Below are 17,852 nucleotides of genomic sequence, written 5' to 3'. Positions count from 1 at the left end.
GGAACAGTTCAAATACATTTTGGAAGAGTATGTCATTAGTGATGATTTGGGATACTTTGTTGCTATTTTTGTCAAGTTTTTTTAAATTATCATCATTTTAATTATAGTAGCTTTTGTATATAATGAGAAATGCTTATTCTTTGCTTTATATTTGAAATAAATTATTTCTTAGTAATTTGTCTTTTAAAAATAGCAAACTATATCAGTTTATTTACTCTGTCAGAAATTTGTTTTTGATTTTATTGCCTTTAGAGATTATCAGATATTATGTTTAGCTGTAAGTCTTTGTTTCTTAGTGGGCTGGATATTCTGTTATGTGGTGATTCTCTGTGCTTTTATGTTTTATTGTTATGAGATTATATATTTCATATTAATTCCAACATGAATTGTCGAATATATGAAAATGATGAAGTTATTGAGAAAATTATATATGAGAGTGCTAGTGATGAGGAAATTGGTGATGTTAATGATATTGACAGTGATTTATTATTTAAGAATGGGGATGAAGATATAATGGAATCAAGTACATCTGATGGAGATGATCCAAATTTGCAATTGAAATCATATTAATCATTGGTCTATGTCACCAAACTGTCTTGGACAACAAAGGTAGATAATTCCAAGTTTGTTAGACATAAATTTCAAGCTAATTCTAGTCCAAATCGTGATTTTCTCCAGGATCACCATGTTTGTTGTATTTCAAGTTATTCATCATTGATGAAATCTTAGAAATTATAAAGGAAAATACTAAAAAATTTGCAGAATACATTTCCCAAACTACAGGATACTCTGATAAATTGTGGATATCTATAGCAAGTATAGCTGAAATATGGTCATTCATTTCCATTATATTTCTAATGGGGATAAATAAATTATCTGCTATGTATATGTATTGGTCAAGTCATCCTGGACTTGGAAAGAGTATGACAAAAAAGAATAATTACACATGGTCATTTCTATCGGATAATAAAGTATTTACATTTATTGAATAGAGAGGAGGTATTTAGGTCAGAATGATCCTAATTATTATTTACTGCAGAAAGTAGAACCATTCATGTTGATGTTAAAAAACTGCCAAGTATATCTGACTTGTTTCTGTGATTTATCAATTGATGAGGCATTATTAAAATATAAAGGTTGTGTTGAAATTGTTCAATATACCCTTCTAAAACAGCTAAAGCTGGTCTAAAAATGTGGATGCTATGCGATTCAAATAATGGTTACGTGTACAATTTCGATGTATATTATGGGGGGAAAAAAATGATAAAATCCCTAGAAGTGAAAAGGATCTCGCATATGATGATGACATGAATTTGACAAAAGTTTTGCATAAGCAATACCATCACTTTTATTTTGGCCAATTTTTTTTTACCAGCATATCACTGTTACTTGATTTGCTAAAAAAAAAATTATGTGTGTGGCACAATACTAAAAAAAAGTATTTACTGTCTAATCTAAAAACTTTGAAAACAAGCAAAAACTATATCATTGTTCAACTGTGTGTTGAAAAAAGAAATTTACTATGTTTGACTTTGCCTGACAAAAAACAAATTAACATAGCATCAACTAACAAAAAATGATGGTAGTGAACACCAAAAGATTAAGAGGAGCAACAGTGAACATGGTACAATGTCCAATAATAATTTTGAATTATAATAAAAATATGGGTGGTGTGGACTTAGCAGATCAAAATCAAAAATGTTCAATATCAAGAAAATCTGTCAAATGGCAGGTTTACTTATTTTGGTTTTATCTCAATACTGCCATATAAAACAGTTACATTTTAAATAAGTTAACTAATAATCCACCGAATAAACAGTTTTTAACGCCTATTAATTTAGATTGAATCTTATAGACAAATTTTCAAAAAATTTTACTAGTAGAAAAAACAAGGTAGAACAAGTGATATTTCACTTTCCAATTAATGTGACAGATGCAAGTCTGCATAAAAGACAAAAATAGTTGGAAGAAAAAAAACTTGCATGTAGTGCCGATATCATAATAGAAAAACAGCACCAAACAGATATGTAGAAAGTATGTTTGAATGCTCATTTTGTAATGTTTGCTTGTGTGCAAGCTGTTTTGGGAACATATCATGAGGAAAATATGACTACAACAATTTAAATTATATACTATTGTTTTTTGTATTGATCTTTTAGAATAAATATTTATGTTGTGTTTTACATACAATTACATAAAAGTTTATTATATCTATAAATATAATTTTTTTAAAATACAAACAAACTTAAAAATAGCTAAAGTTTATACAGGTAATTACAACACAGTTAAAAAATAATTTTTATTATTAAAAATTTACTTTTTTGATTACTTAATAATAAATTTCTATAAGATGATGATATTTTTAAAAATTAAAAATTCCTGTCATAAAAAACAATATTGTTTCAATAAAACATTTCATAAATCATTTAAAAATCACATATATTTTAATATTTTGTATGTTAACACAAAATAAAACATAATTAAGGATATAAAAAGTAGTTTACATTATAAAGGTTAATAATAATAATAATAAATCAGTTTAATATCTATAATATAAAAAAAAATAATGATAAATAATAAAAAAGTCAAAAAACAGTGTAAATAACATTTCATTTAACAAAATAATAATTAATCTATATTAAAAATAAATATACAAAACAAAGATTTTATAAACATGACCAACTAATATTGAATGTCACCCGTAAATGAAAATGAACACAACCTAGTGGGAAGAGTAGACAAAACAAAACCAGTAAAACAACTTTTCCTTCCAATTTCATCTTGAGTGGATTAAGCTGATTTAGGCCAACTTTGTATTTAAAGAGTTAATAACAAGTGTAAATAAATGTTTTATGGTAAAATTTTATATTCTGCTATTTATTATTATTTCACTATTTCAAAAGTCATATTACAGTAACTAAAATGTATTATTTGCTCTTGTTTTATTTATGCATCACATATGTTGTTTCAGAGATTTATTAATTTGTAAATATGGAAATAGAATAATGAATAAAAGTAAGTATATAAAACATTGCAAAGCTTGCTATGCATATAGAAACATAACCAAACAATTGCCTAAAATAATTGGGCTATAACTCCACTAATTTAATGATTAATACTGAGTAATTTGCTACTAGAGGTAGACGTTAGGAGCCATCTCTTATCTTAATTAATAATTATAATTTTTAATAATTTATTAAATAATGTAGAACCATCTAGAAGAAAAGAACTGACCCAGGGTGGGCTTGAGCCTGCAACCTCCACTTGCTGTGCGATGCACTTGCCAGTAATGTCTATCTCTAGTAGCAAATTATTTAGTATTAATTATTAAATTAGCAGAGATATACCCCAGTTATTTAAGGCGATTGTTTGGTTATGAATAAAAGTACGAAAATTGGATTTAATTGAATCTAGGTAGAAAATTCAGTGGAAGACTTTACAAATGAAATTGTTGATGAACATAGATTTATAAAGATGATAGGTTACATAAATACATATAAATTGAAATATTTCATACTTTTTAAATCTATAGTGGGTGATTGGTTAACAAACATAATCTGTTCAAAGATTATGTTTGCCACCCGAATTGTTTGTTAACTAATTACCATAGATTTTTATTGGAATTTGATTTAATTTGTTCTGGATACCCCAAAAAATAAATAGTAAGAAATTATATAATTTCTTACTATGTTTATTTATATGTAATATTAAACCAAAATCAATCTCTCCATTTTTACATGGATGGCACATCTTTGTTTTTCAGATGTGATTTTCTCTACTCCTTTATCTGCTTTTGTCTTTTTGATTATATCTTCTTAGCTAAGATTGTGCCTTCTGTAGAGCTGTTGAAGCAATACTGCCTAGCAACATCAGATATCTTCTGCCCACTCTACCTTGACTATTATCTCTTGCTTAGTTTTATAGTGAATGCAGTTCTTGACACTCTGCTCTTTTTAGGTCCCATAATACAAGATTTTTTAAATAAAAAGTTTAGAAAAGCACTTACAAAAATTCAGAGAACAGAAATCAACTAGTGCAAAAAAGGTTATGTATACAACTGTGAAAATCTCATTTCATAAACCATTTGTAGATGCCAGTAAAATAGTCTTAAAAGTCTTAAATGCAATGTTGCTTCTTGTGTTTGTTCTGTGGGTGTTCGTTATCTGATCATGTTCAGACAACATAAAAATCTTTCACAAAAGTGTTCGTTGTCCGATTTGTTTGCAGTCTGAACTGTTTGTTAACCGATCACTCACTGTACTTTGGTTTAATTTGTCATTCATTTACTGACTTTCATTTCTAGATTTATACAGAATACTTGATTTATGTTAGTGATGACCCACATAGCTTATTTATGCAGCTTGTAATTACAAATTTTCATTGTAATAAGAAACTTTAATTAATTAATTAAGCAAATTTGAAATATATTTTTCAAATTTTAGAAGTTTCTCTTGGTGACAAGTTTTCCAGTGTTTGAAAAGCCATACACAATAAAAGTTGTTTCTGAATTGATATTAATTCCTTAATGGTTAAAAAGTAGTGTTAGTTTTCTCATTATTTTATTCAAAAGAAAAAAATTAAATAAAAACTAAACAAAACAAATTTAATATTTTTCAAGAAATTTCTATTATTCTATTTAATACACACTTATTTGATTTGTATTAATTTATTGTAATTAAACACAGTTCAATTTTGTTTAAAATTTAACTTGATACAAATAGATTAAAAAAAAAAATAGTTTGGAGTTAGCAGCTTAGTTCAGATTAGCAAAAATGCACTGTATCTAAAGCATTTAAAATTTCTTGTTGCGTTTTTTGACTTTATAAGTTATTTATATTATGTGTTTTGTAAATCTTAATGACAAATTTAAATAGTATAATAAAACTAATTATTTAATTTTATAGGATATTTTCTGCCTATATTAAAGAAGTAGATAGCAAGCCAGAGGCAACACCATGGGGAACCAAGATGCCACTAGGAAACTTAATGGCAGAATTCTCCAATGGTGGGGGTAATGATTTATATAAAATTAAAGCTAAAATTAATGTAAAAACATACAATTATGTTTTTAGATTCTCTTTTTATTTTATTCTTTAATTAATATTTATTAGAAGTGATGACAAAGCTTTGATAAGATTGAAAATATTTAGATAACACATTTTAATAATAATAAATAAAAATCAAACAGCTTGTTGAAGTAAAATCAATATTCATTTAATCTTAGTTGTAAAAAATCTATGATTTATTTTATTTTATTTATCAAATGAAATCAAAATAAAATGTTTCTAATTTTAGACATTGATATACTTAAGTTTTCAAAATTTTAAGCAATTTTAGTTGTTTGTGTATTAAGATAGTAATTGATAAAATCACTGAATTTTTAGAAATTATATATTTAGCCTTAATATACAAACTCGCTAAGCTTAATTTTATTAAATTTTTTTCTTTTATGAAACAGTTAATCACAATATTTATTATGTAATTAATTTGTCATAAATTATTTTTTATTGTATAATATGTATTTGAAGTCTGGGGAATTCTGAAAGCTTTTTATAGGATTTTCTGGGAACTTTAAATTTAAGGACTCTGTGTCTGATAGTGCAGTTGCTTTGTACACAAGACATGAGATCAATGTTCCTAAGTCCATAACAAGCTTTTTTCTTACACCAACCATATTTTCCCAGCAGATAAAGCCAACATCACTTAAGATTTCTCAGAATTTTTTTTGTGGTTTTTAAGTGATAATCTTAGAGGATCTAGGGCATATATGCAGTGTCTTACTATATCTACAAACATCTGTTTGCTTTCTTGACTACAGTGGAACCTTGGTTAATGAACTTAATCTGTTTTGCAACTCTGTTTGTTAACCAAAGAAATTTTTTCCACAATTTATGCAAATAAAATTTATCCATTCTAGCTGCCGGTATTTCTGTAATTTTATTTGTAAACTGGGTTTTCTTTGATGAAAATATAGGAAAATGTAGTATCTGTCATTACAACAACAAATATGTAAACTTTATTTAATAAAATAGCACTGTACATGTCTTCATTTGTACAGAGCTTAATGCTTGGAAGGGAAATCCCCCTGCATAAAAATATTGGGTAGCACTGCATCGGGAGATTCTTTGAGTTGAGGTCTCTTTTGATAAGGAAGAATAAAGTGGTCTAAAGTTGATTGTGTTACTCTTTTAATCAAAATTTTTCTGAAATGCAAGATTGCATTGTCATTCATTAAACTAATGACCCTATTAGCCACAACTTTGTTAGGGTGGTGCTTCTCGATAAATTCCTGCACATCATTCCATATTCTGCAAATTTCCTTGATCTCAGCACTGGTGATTTCTTCCCTAACCTTCTCTTCCTCTGATGAATGCTCTTCTTGTAAGACTCACCTGTTCTTCCTGCAAGGCAACCAGCTCTTCTGTAGTTATTTCATTTTGATAGTCCTTCATCAACTCCTCCACATCTGCATCATCTACCTCTAATCCCAAATTCTTGCTATTGGACATGATTTTGTGCACTACATCAGGAGAGCTCTGCTTCAAATTCCCTAAAGTTTTGCTCTGGGACACAAGTTGGTTGGCCAAAGTTTCCTCCAGGTCAATTGCAAAGTGCAGTGAGAGACCTCACTCCAGGCTTTATCAATAAAGTTGATACAATGCAGGATGTTAAAATTCACCATCCAAAAAGTTCTAAGGGTTAAGTGGAAACCTGGAAACACCTGGTGAACAGTGCCTTAGTGTATAGCTTTTTAAAATTGGAAATCACTTGTTGATCCATTGGTTGCAGTAACGGAGTTGTGTTGGGTGGAAGGAATTTGACCTTGATGAAGTCATGCTCACCTTCTTCCAAATTTGGTGGATGTGCTGGGGCATTATCCATTAAGAGACTACATCTAAGAGGAAGATCCATTTGCTGAAGATAATTTTTGACAGTTGGAGCAAACACTTCCGTGAGCCAAGCCATGAATAAGGTTTGAGTTACCCAAGCCTTGCTATTTGCCTTTGAATGTACAGACAGTTTGGACTTTATCACATTATTGCTCTTAAAGGCATGGAGATTTTTCAGCATTGTAGACTAAAAGTGGCTTGATTTTGAGGTCACCACTTGTATTAGTGCAAAATAAAGGTGTGAGTCTATTCTTCATGGGCTTGTATCTGGGTAGTGCTTTTTCTTCTTAGGTTATGTATGTTTGTCTAGGCATTTTTTCCAAAAAAGGACCAGTCTCATCACAATTAAACACTTGATTCTGAATGTGACAAACTCTGAATTTTACAAACTCTGTGAATTTATTCACAAATGCTTTTGCTGCTTTTTCATCTGAACTTGAAACCTCCCCATGCCTTATGACACCGTGAATGCCACTTTGTCGACGAAACCTATCAAACCACCCTTGGCTTGCTTTAAAGTCCTCCCTGTCTGCATTTGTATTGAGTGTCTGGGTCAACAAGTCATTGTGTAAACATTGTATAATTTTCACAAATTATAGCTTTGCTAACACTGTGTCCAGCAAGTTGCTTTTCATTGGTCCATATTAGCAGCAGTTTTTCAACTTCATCTAAAACTTTAGATCTTTGTTTTGATATCACATTTAAGGCGGCCATTTTGGCAGCCTAAAATGCTTCTTTGTTTTTAATAATTGCAGAGATAGTCAATTTTGCCACATTATATTCAGGGTTCCTACGCACCTGGAAAGTCAGGGAAAATCAGGGAAAGTCAGGGATTTNTTAGATCTTTGTTTTGATATCACATTTAAGGCGGCCATTTTGGCAGCCTAAAATGCTTCTTTGTTTTTAATAATTGCAGAGATAGTCAATTTTGCCACATTATATAATAATATTCTTTAGCAATGTCAGAAACATGAATGCCATTCTTGTGTTTTGCAATAATTTTTTTCTTTAATGCTACACTAAAACATTTTCTATTGCCACTATCACTTTTCTCTTTCTTGGGTGCCATATTGATTAAATATATAAATCACAAAACTGAAAAGAAGTTTAGCACAAACACTCAGGAAAGCAATGCTTACCTTGTGCATACCTAACAGCAACTGAAATTTGACACAAAAAACTGTTAGGTTTGCTATCCAAATTTTGTCTGTTATCCAAGACAAAACTTTTGCAAAATAAAAGTTTGTTAGCTGATTTGGTTGTTAACTAAGGCGTTCATTAACTGAGGTTCCACTGTATTTTTCTACTCTGAAGTTTGGATGAGAATATATGAAATTATCTGAATGAATTGTTTTTTAAATTTTTATTGTAACTTAAATGTTGAATTGCAACACAAACACAATAATTATATGCATATACAAATTCAATGAGTCTTGTAAAAAGTATTAAAATAATAACAAGATTATTAAAAAAGTTAATTAAATTATGTAATCAAAATTAAATTTCAAATATTTTTTACATTAAATACTTAATTATAAATTTATTTAAAATTTAAAAATAACATTTTTAATTACATGTAGTTTGTTTTATTTTTATAAATAAATAAATACAAGTATAGAGAAACCTATATTAAAGTGAAATGAAGGGACTCATTCAAAAAGTCTAACATAATGTATAAAGATATAAAATCAATATTCAAAATATATTAGCAGGAAGGAAAAATCACTGAGTACAGCATTATTAATGCTGTACTCAGTGAGTTTTCTTTCTTGCTATTTAACATTTGGCATGAGGATCAAGCTGTATTATATAAAAATATATTAAAGATAAACTTAAGAAGAGTTTTTGGAACAATCAATTATAACTAATATATTTTTCTGTTATGGTTAAATTAAGAGATGATATTCATAATAATCTCTGTACTAGCATTCTAAAATCAGATTTACATAATATATTCATTTAATTCAAGAAAATTATTTAAATGTTTTTTTTTTAACATCAATAGTCGCAATTCATTTTTAAAAATATTAATTATAAACTATATTAAAACTTTAACTTAAATACTTTATAGAAACTGGAATTATTTTAAATTTGTATTGGCATTTGAAAATAAAAAATTTTATTTTCAAATGTTTTTCCAACTTTTTGACATTTTGCTATAATTTTTATCATTATTTTTTGATATTTTAATTAAGTCATAAGCTAAATGACAAGTTTAAAATTATATTGAAATTTTCATTATTTCACTTTGTTAACACTATTATAGTAATGCAGTTTTTTAAATCTTTATTTTAAATCATTTCTGAAATAATTTAAATTTTGAAGTTATCATTTTCAATGTATTTAATTAATTACTTTTAATTTATTGCAGCTGGATGGGTACATAGTGTCAGTTTTTCCTCTGATGGTAATAAACTTGCATGGGTTGGTCATGATAGCAGTATTTCCGTTGTTGATGCTAATAAAGGAATGGCGTATGTATATTATACATATTTTAAATATTAATTTTAAAAGTATAATAAAATTTTTAGAGTGAAATAAGTAAAATATACCTTGCTTGTGTATTTTATTGTGTATATTTTATTGGATACAAAATTTGAAATAAAACATTTTTTATTTTAAGTCTCTTATTAGAAAGTAAATATTCAAGTTTATGCAATTTTTTATCACATTGATTTTACATGTTTTTGGGTTCACTTAAATGTTCCCCAATGCTTTTCTCAGTTAAGCATGTATGTAATTCTCAATTTGTGAATCTGTTCTCTAGTAAAGTTCTTAAGCTTTTTTTTCCAACAAAAACTTTAAGTGAATTATCTTATAATCTGTGTATGAAATAGAAAATTCTTTGAATAGACCAATCAGTTCAGATAAAAGCAAATATAATCAGAGATTATAATAATGGAATATTTAGTATAGATGAATCAGATGCATTTGGCACTAAGAAAAGCTATTAGATGGTTGGAAAAATATTGCATTACATATTCTGAAAATAGAAATATTTATACACAATGTATACATTATTTTATGTCAAATAACTGGTTTAACCATAAAAAGTCAGAAATTTAGAGAAAAAAATGTATTGGATGTTTGATTAGAGATAATATATTAAATGCTGCAAAGATAATTTGTACTTAAGATGAATTTTATTTTATTTAGAGGTATACTACCCAAAGAAAAAATCTTGCCTTATATTTGCTAGTATTGTCCAGTACACAAAGAAGCCAGTTTTGTATGGAAAAAATTTTCAACAAAATATCAGTAATAAGCATGTTGTTTTCATGAGTTATGACACTTTAAATTATTTTTTTATTGTTTTATGATTTTATCTATTCTCTGGTGTCTTGGCTACTTTTTAGTGTTGGTTTAGATACCAACTATCTAAATGGGGTGCATTTTGAAAAAGTTGTAGACCTATAAATTCCCACTGTTGTCTGTCTGTATGTCCATCTATTTGTCTTTCCTTAGTCTTGAGAATGGAGTTAGTTAGATGAAAGTTGAGACCTGATATGGAAAGCTTGGGCAGGAGACCCTGATTAACTATATATGAACTTCCAATGCAAACCAAAAGACACATTATTTCAATTCAAAAATTTTCTAAAAATTTCTTAGAGAAGCCTAGTCTTCTCTAAATAGCATAATTGTAGTTGAGTATAAAATCATAATTTTTATTGGAAATTTACATTAAAATATATTCATATCTTGTGTTCCAGAAGACGTCTGTAAGATCTGCCAATTCCAATTTTAACTTTGTAATTTTAATTGGATATTTTTCTGTGTTTTTAAAGGAATGTTTTTAAATTTGATGGCCTAGCAGCCTACAAAGAAAAGTCAGGTCGTCAATTGTTTGTACTCTGGAACACAAGAAGTGAATAAATGGTGGTTACCAATTTTGGACAGACTACGTCTTCAAATTAATTTTTTTTATATTTGACAGTCAACATGTTAATGTTCCACATTTTATAATTTAAAAAAAAAAAATTATAACTTACTATATATACCACACTGATCTTATAATGAAAAGATCAATATAGTACAATATAGTTTTGATAAAATTCATCCTTTTATTATAAGACATGGCTATTTATACATACAGTATGTATACTCAATTAGCTGTTTATACATACTGACTATGTTCCAATATTCCGGCCGGATACTGACTGTATGCACTGTTATTACAATTAATATTTTGATAATAACTACACAATTATAAATAATTATAGTTTTATTATTAAAGTTCAGTTACAATGTTGTTCAATAAAGTAATTAATAAACTATGAAGCATCATTAAATTACTGAAATATAGCCTACATATTGAAGTTTAAAGTAGATTGGTAGGTGTACCAATAAAGTAAGAAAAATATATAAATTTTTATACANTTTTTCTTGTAAAAAGTGGTCTGCTTAGTCTTTCTCTTTGGACGTCCTTTGGATTTAATTTTAGTTTTGAATTTTAAGTTTTTATTTGATTGATTTGAACAGGGCACGTTATTAGATCGAATTTGTTCTTCAGATTCTTCTGGTTCAATTATACTAAGCCCACTACTCTCATGTTCAAAAAGAGAAATTCCATTTCTTGCATTGCTTTCTATTACTTTTAATTTCTCCACATATTTATTGAAGGCTTGCGTTCCATAATTAGACAAAATATCTGCAATATTTTTAGTTATCGCCAGTGCTGTATTAAATTTTTCCCTATCTGATAATATTTTGTTGGGGCAATCAAAAATCATCAGTAAAAGTTTCATCTTCAATATGATCATTGATGTCTACATTTACACCATCTGTATCCATACTTAGTGCATTTTCAATTGAAATAATATATCTTGCATGAAAGCAAGTTTTTGAAAATATCTCCAAATTATTATATTTTCTTATCATAAGAATATGACGACTTGGTGCACTAAAAGAATTCCAAAATGAACAAGAACATGTTTCCACTGATGTATTATAAAATTTTGATATTTTGCTATCAAGATTTTCCTCAATGCCATTATTTTTAATTCTCATTTCTTGATAATCGATATCATAATTAGGATATTGATAATCGAAATTTAGGATATCCTAAATTATAAATAACATTAAAACTGTCATCTTTATGTCATGGCTTTAAAAGGGTTAAATAGTCAACTGAGTATACATATCATATGTATAAATAGCCAATTGCATATACGTACTGTATGTAAAAATAACCACTTTGTTTATATGATATATCACCAGGCATTTATTTGCTAATATCTATGGCTGTTTTCTTATTAAGATTTATTTTTATTTGTAATTCAAATTTGCAGTGATTGTATTTTATTTTTATTCCTCTCAGTGATTTTGTTCATATTCTATTTTTAATCTAACAGTCATACTAAAGCAATTAACTGAAGTTAGCAATTAATAGCAGTTAATTTTTTGATATGATAATTTATAGTTAAAAACTTATTCTTTAAAGCTGGAACTTTTAAAAAATTGATATTAAAATGACCTTTTTTCATGTTTCCAGCATTTCCAATATAAATAAGAAGCAAATATTTTTGGCCTCTTTCAGTGGTCAGCATCAAGCTTTTTATCAAAGAGTTTTTTTATATAATAAAAAGTTTGAGATAAAGCCTGATGCTGGCTCTCGAAAGAGGTCTAAAACATTTGCTTCTCGTTAATATCGGAAGTGCTGGAAATGTGCAAAAAGATCAGTTTAATATCAATTTATAGTTAATTTATAATTCAGTTAACTGTTTTAAAATCATGTGACATCAATTAAGTAATCTAATAACTGAGTAATAATATAATAATGTAATTACATAATGGCATAATATCAAGTATCATTAGTAATGTCATAAAACCAAGTGTAATGTTATAACTGTAATGATTAAAAGAATATATGAGTGGAAAAAAGTGGACAGTAGCAAGAAAAGACAGTTACATTTGAAATTAAATTTGTTAGATTTATGCATGTGAAATTATATTAATATATAATAAAATATAACATAAAATGCTTTGTTAAATTATAAATTTTTTTCAGATTGACAACTGTTAAAACACAGTTCCTGCCATATCTGACATGTGCCTGGGCTTCTCTAAATAGCATAATTGTAGCTGTGAGTATAAAATCATAATTTTTATTGGAAATTTATATTAAAATATATGCACAGTTTAGTTTTAAATTTGAATTTGGCTGAAAGCAATATTCTAACTCAAATTTTAATACCAAGAGAGATAATGTCAGTTACAGTTGGATAAGTTAGATATAGCTATAGTATTGAAATTTAAATTCTTCTCTAATCTATTTCTCTTCTACTGAAAACACAAGAATTATTGCTTCAATCAATAATCCTTATATTTTCAATAAGAGTCAATAATAAAACAATTAGATATATGCAGTAAGACTCTGCTTAAGGCTACTTTGATTAACGCTGATTTGATATAATGCAGTCTGCTTGAAGCCTTAAAAAAAGCTCAAAATTTACTTTGATTCAAATTATTGTGGCATTTCATTGATTCGTATATAATACGATTATTTACAAACATGAAGCAATCAGCAAAAGGTGGCAATTTGTCATAGCGCTGTACTTCCCATAAATCTATGCTTGTTTTGTGCAATTTTGGAAAAAATATAACATTATGGATGCCATAGGAAATATAGACTTCGCTTGGCAAGAATTAACTGATAAATGTATGAATGATGTGTGGAAGAAGTTATGGCTGAAGGTATCCAATTGCTGAGAAGAGCATATTTCTGTATCATTAAGTTGACCAAATTTTCAATCTAATTGATAGAGCCAGGACTAGGAGATGTAGACGAGTAGGATATTGAGGAGTTACAGCAGGTTTCTGGTGAGAGCCTTACCAACAATGACCTTCAAGAACTGGCAGAGCAAGGAATTCATGTGGAACTGGAAAACAGAGATTCTGAAAACAAAAAATCCAAAGAATTTCTCTATAGATTTCCTTAGTAAAAGTTTGGTAAGATAACTGAAATCATTGATCAAATTGTAGCGAATGATCCAGATTTTGAAAGGAGTGCAAAAGCAAAATGAGGCATTTTGGATGCAATCTTCTGCTACCGACATTTGCTTAAGGAAAGAAAAAAAGCAACAAATGAAACTACATGACTATTGCAAAAAACAAGAATTTCAGAAGAACCAGGACCTTCATCACAAAAAGTGAATTTTAATTTCTGTGTGCATGTTTGTGTTTAACATATTATTATGCAAATTAATATGAAAGTAAATTAAAATTAAAGTCTGTTTATTTTTGGTTGCATCTTCCCCTTTCCCTATTTACTCTGGGTTAAAATGACTTTGTTTAACACTCTTTCCTTTAGCTCTGTTGTCTAGGAACGCATCCCACAGGTTAAGCGGGGTCTTACTGTATTAAATTATTTTATTATTGACTGTTGACTTAAAAAATTACCAGTTAGTTTATTGAAGTAATGAGATTACATATTGAAAAGATTTATCTTATTGTTTTTTTATTTAAAATAATATAGTTAATGATTTTCAGGGTCATGATTGTTGTCCCATGGTCTTTCACTATGATGATCGTGGTCAGCTGACGTTTGTAGATAAATTGGATAAATCTCAAAAAAGAGAAGTGGATGGTTTTAGGTAAGTACTGAATAAATAATGAATTAATGTCTTCCATTTCTGATGAGTTAGCATGTACGTAATGCAATACTAAACAAATCTAACATTTATTCAGTATTTAACTCAGTTTTTATCTTTCAGAAAAATAAGAAAATAAATATGCCTTATTAAAAATTATGTAAGAACAATTTATTAAAATATCATTATTTTACAATATAAATTTGGTGAAAGTGAATTGTTAATAGCACTACAATAATATATTTAAGAGTGGTTGTGTATGCATACATAAAAACTCTAAATAACATTAGTCTTGATTCAGTTATTAGTTATCTTTGACTATTTTTTGGTTATTATAATGAATTGCAAATAATGTTATACATTGATTGTCTTTCACTTAATGCTTTGTATTTTTTAAATTCAATTCAAAAAAGTGGAAGTTAATGTAGAAGCTATGTTAATCACCAGAATTCAGTTATATTTTATTAAGGAATTAGGTTTGATTTTTTAATGTATATGCTTTCTTTTGTGATGATAATTTTTGTATATCACTTGTGTTCTGTAGCCAATATTTTATAAAGTGCTTAAAGAGCTTTCTTTATGGCTAGTTTAAACATAGAAGTAAACTTCCATTTGAGCAAATATATCACGCTCACAGAATTAATGTTTCAGTGTTTTTATGTAAAACCATTTAGCTTTAAAAAAAAAAAAAAAAGATTTTTGTTTTCTGTTAGTTTAGATTAGATTTAACTGATTTGAAAGGCTAAATTTAAATTGTCTTTATTATATCAGTAAATACTATTAGAGAATTCTAAAATAGTTTAATATATTTTCTAACATTTTTGAATAGTGTTAAATGATGAAAATAAACTAGAAAACAATAATAATTAAATTCAATTTTGCTCAATAAGAAAAACTGTTAAATATTAATTTTTAGAATGATTTACACTTTTATATATTTTACATTATTACTTTATTTGATTTCTCTTAATAGATGTTGAGATAAGCTTTTAGAATTGTTTTGTTTATATTTTTAATTTTTCTGTAAACCTTAAGTTTCAAAGGTATTAAAGATAATGACAGACTATAGTTGAATGAAACTTGTATTAACCTTATAGTAAATTTATATATTTTATTTTCAGTTCTTCTATATAGAGATGTATATAGATGTTTCAATGTATATACAATGTATATAGATTTAAAACTATATCTTTAATATCTGTTTTTATCTTATAAGAACAAAATGAAAATATTAGTATTTTATCTGAATAATTGTGAATTTATTTGAAGTGGCTAAATGCATTAATTAGTATTATCTTCAGCAATTAATTTGCATTATCAATACAACATGAACTTATAAGTTACTGAGATAAATTATTAGAATATTTTATATGGTAGAAAAAGTTTGAAGGGTGTTAAATTCAGTATGTATATTTTAGTGATTTATAAGTTATCTGAACTTGTAAGTGAACTAAGTATTCATAGCCAAAGAATTTTTAATGTTTTATGACTTAAAAATAAATTGTAGAAAAAAGAAATGAATAGATGTAGAATGTTTGAGAGAAAAAGGAAAATATATTGTGAAAGAACACGTGCATTTTTATTTATATATAAGAATAATTATGTGCTTCTATGGCTAAGTTCAAAGAATTTTGTTGTTCTCCAAACTTTTTGCTAAATTTTTTTTCTAATTAACTGTGTTGTTATTTTTAATGTTCTTCTCATTTCTACAATATTAATGATTTCTGTAATTTCATAACAAGGACACACTTATATCATACTTTCAAAATTTATGCATGTTGTTTGCAAAAGTGATGTTAGATGTTTTTAAATACAGATAAGATTTTAATTCTGCTTTAAACTTTGAACTAACAAATTTTAATATGATGACGATTATTATATTTAGATATTAATTTTGTGATAATCTTAAGATTCAAGGTACAAAATGTTTGAAGGTATTTACAATATAAAATTTTTGAGTATGTTTAAGCATTTGAATGAATACAAATTACCAATTCAGATTATTTTTATAATTAACAATGCAGTGAAATTTGAGAGACTTGAATGACAGCAATAGTGATGTAAATTTACTTTAGTGGATAAATTTATAATGAATGCTATAAGATATAATAAAATATTTATATATTATTGTAAGAAATTTAAGAAAGATTTTGAAAGAAGCTTCAAAATCAAATGGTTTTTCTAATGATAGAAGTTTTGATAGAAGAAAACTATATGTATTGGGTTGAACCAAAAGTTTGTTCGGTTTTTTGAAAGAAATAAAATATACTATTTTGAAATAAATAAATAACCTTTAATCCACAATGTATTCACCCTTCTGTTCGATAACTTTACACCACCTGACGGGTAGTTTCATAATTCCATCTGTGTAGAATTGGGTGGGTTTCTGATTGAAGAAATTATCAATGTGATTTTTGATATCTTCTAGAGATTGAAATTCTATGTCATTTAAATTATTCTGCAATGAATGAAAAAGATGATAGTCTGAGGGTGCAATATCTGGAGAATACTCAGGGTGATTCAAAACATCCCAGTTAAAGTCTAGAAGTTTTTGGCGCACGTTTAATGATATGTGCGGTCTTGCATTATTATGATGGAATACCATTCCCCATTGATTTGCAAGTTACAGACATTTTTGATGCACTGCAGCCTTTAGTTCATCCAGTTGGAGACAATATTTATTGGAATTAATTGTTTGGCTATTGGGTAAAAGCTCATAATAAAGAATCCCTTTCCAGTCCCACCAAACTGAAATCATGACTTTTCTGGGATGCAAACCAGCTTTAGGTTGTGGCACCGGAGGATCACCGGCTTACTCCAAAATCTCTTGCATTGAATATTGTTGTAAACGATCCATTTTTCATCACCTGTTATTAATCACTTTAAAAGGGATCATCTTCATTGTGTTTTAAAAGTGAATCACATACAGAAACACGCTCAATAAGTTTTCGTTCACTTAACTTATGGGGAACCCAAACATCTTAACGGGAAGTGTATCCAAGGCTAGCCAAATGTCTGACAACAGATGTTTGGGATATTTTTAAGATGTTGGCTATCTCTTGTGTTGTTATATGCCGATCATTTTGAATTATAGCCGTTATGGACTCATCTTCTATGGTTGAAGGTCATCCTGACTGAGGTGCATCTTCGAGAGAAAAAGCTCCCTCCCTGAATTTTGAAAATCATTTCTGGCATGTTTGATCAGTAATTGCATCCTCCCCATATACAGCATATATCTTTTTTTGAGTTTTTGTTGCATTTTTTTCTTTTCGGAAATAATAGAGCATCAGATGTCAAAAATGCACCTTCTTATCTTCCATTTTAATGTTTTTTTTTTTTTCTTAAAAGATAACAAAATTTTAAAAAATAGCTG

At 27.5% G+C, this 17,852-nt stretch overlaps 1 protein-coding gene across 3 annotated transcripts in view; it reads left to right on the top strand.

Annotated features, from left to right (window-relative positions):
- Positions 1–17,852, top strand: part of LOC111621215 (actin-related protein 2/3 complex subunit 1A-like) — a 65,681-nt gene that overhangs the window by 32,588 nt on the left and 15,241 nt on the right. Inside the window, exons 7-11 of one of the 3 annotated variants that reach the window (XM_023363296.1) lie at positions 4,905–5,011; positions 9,262–9,364; positions 12,898–12,973; positions 14,379–14,482; positions 14,603–14,639. In XM_023363296.1, coding sequence (XP_023219064.1) covers positions 4,905–5,011; positions 9,262–9,364; positions 12,898–12,973; positions 14,379–14,482; positions 14,603–14,618 — 406 coding nt within the window. In that variant the 3' untranslated portion in view covers positions 14,619–14,639. The remainder of the gene's footprint in view (positions 1–4,904; positions 5,012–9,261; positions 9,365–12,897; positions 12,974–14,378; positions 14,483–14,602; positions 14,640–17,852) is intronic. The other 2 variants (XM_023363294.1, XM_023363295.1) reach the window with 2 other exon arrangements.

This window comes from Centruroides sculpturatus, unplaced genomic scaffold (genome assembly GCF_000671375.1).
Source record: "Centruroides sculpturatus isolate CEXI.00-Female unplaced genomic scaffold, Cexi_2.0 scaffold211, whole genome shotgun sequence".
NCBI classification, from domain to species: Eukaryota; Metazoa; Arthropoda; class Arachnida; order Scorpiones; family Buthidae; genus Centruroides; species Centruroides sculpturatus.
Note: the sequence above shows the minus strand (reverse complement) of the source record. Positions and strands in the feature narration are given on the sequence as shown.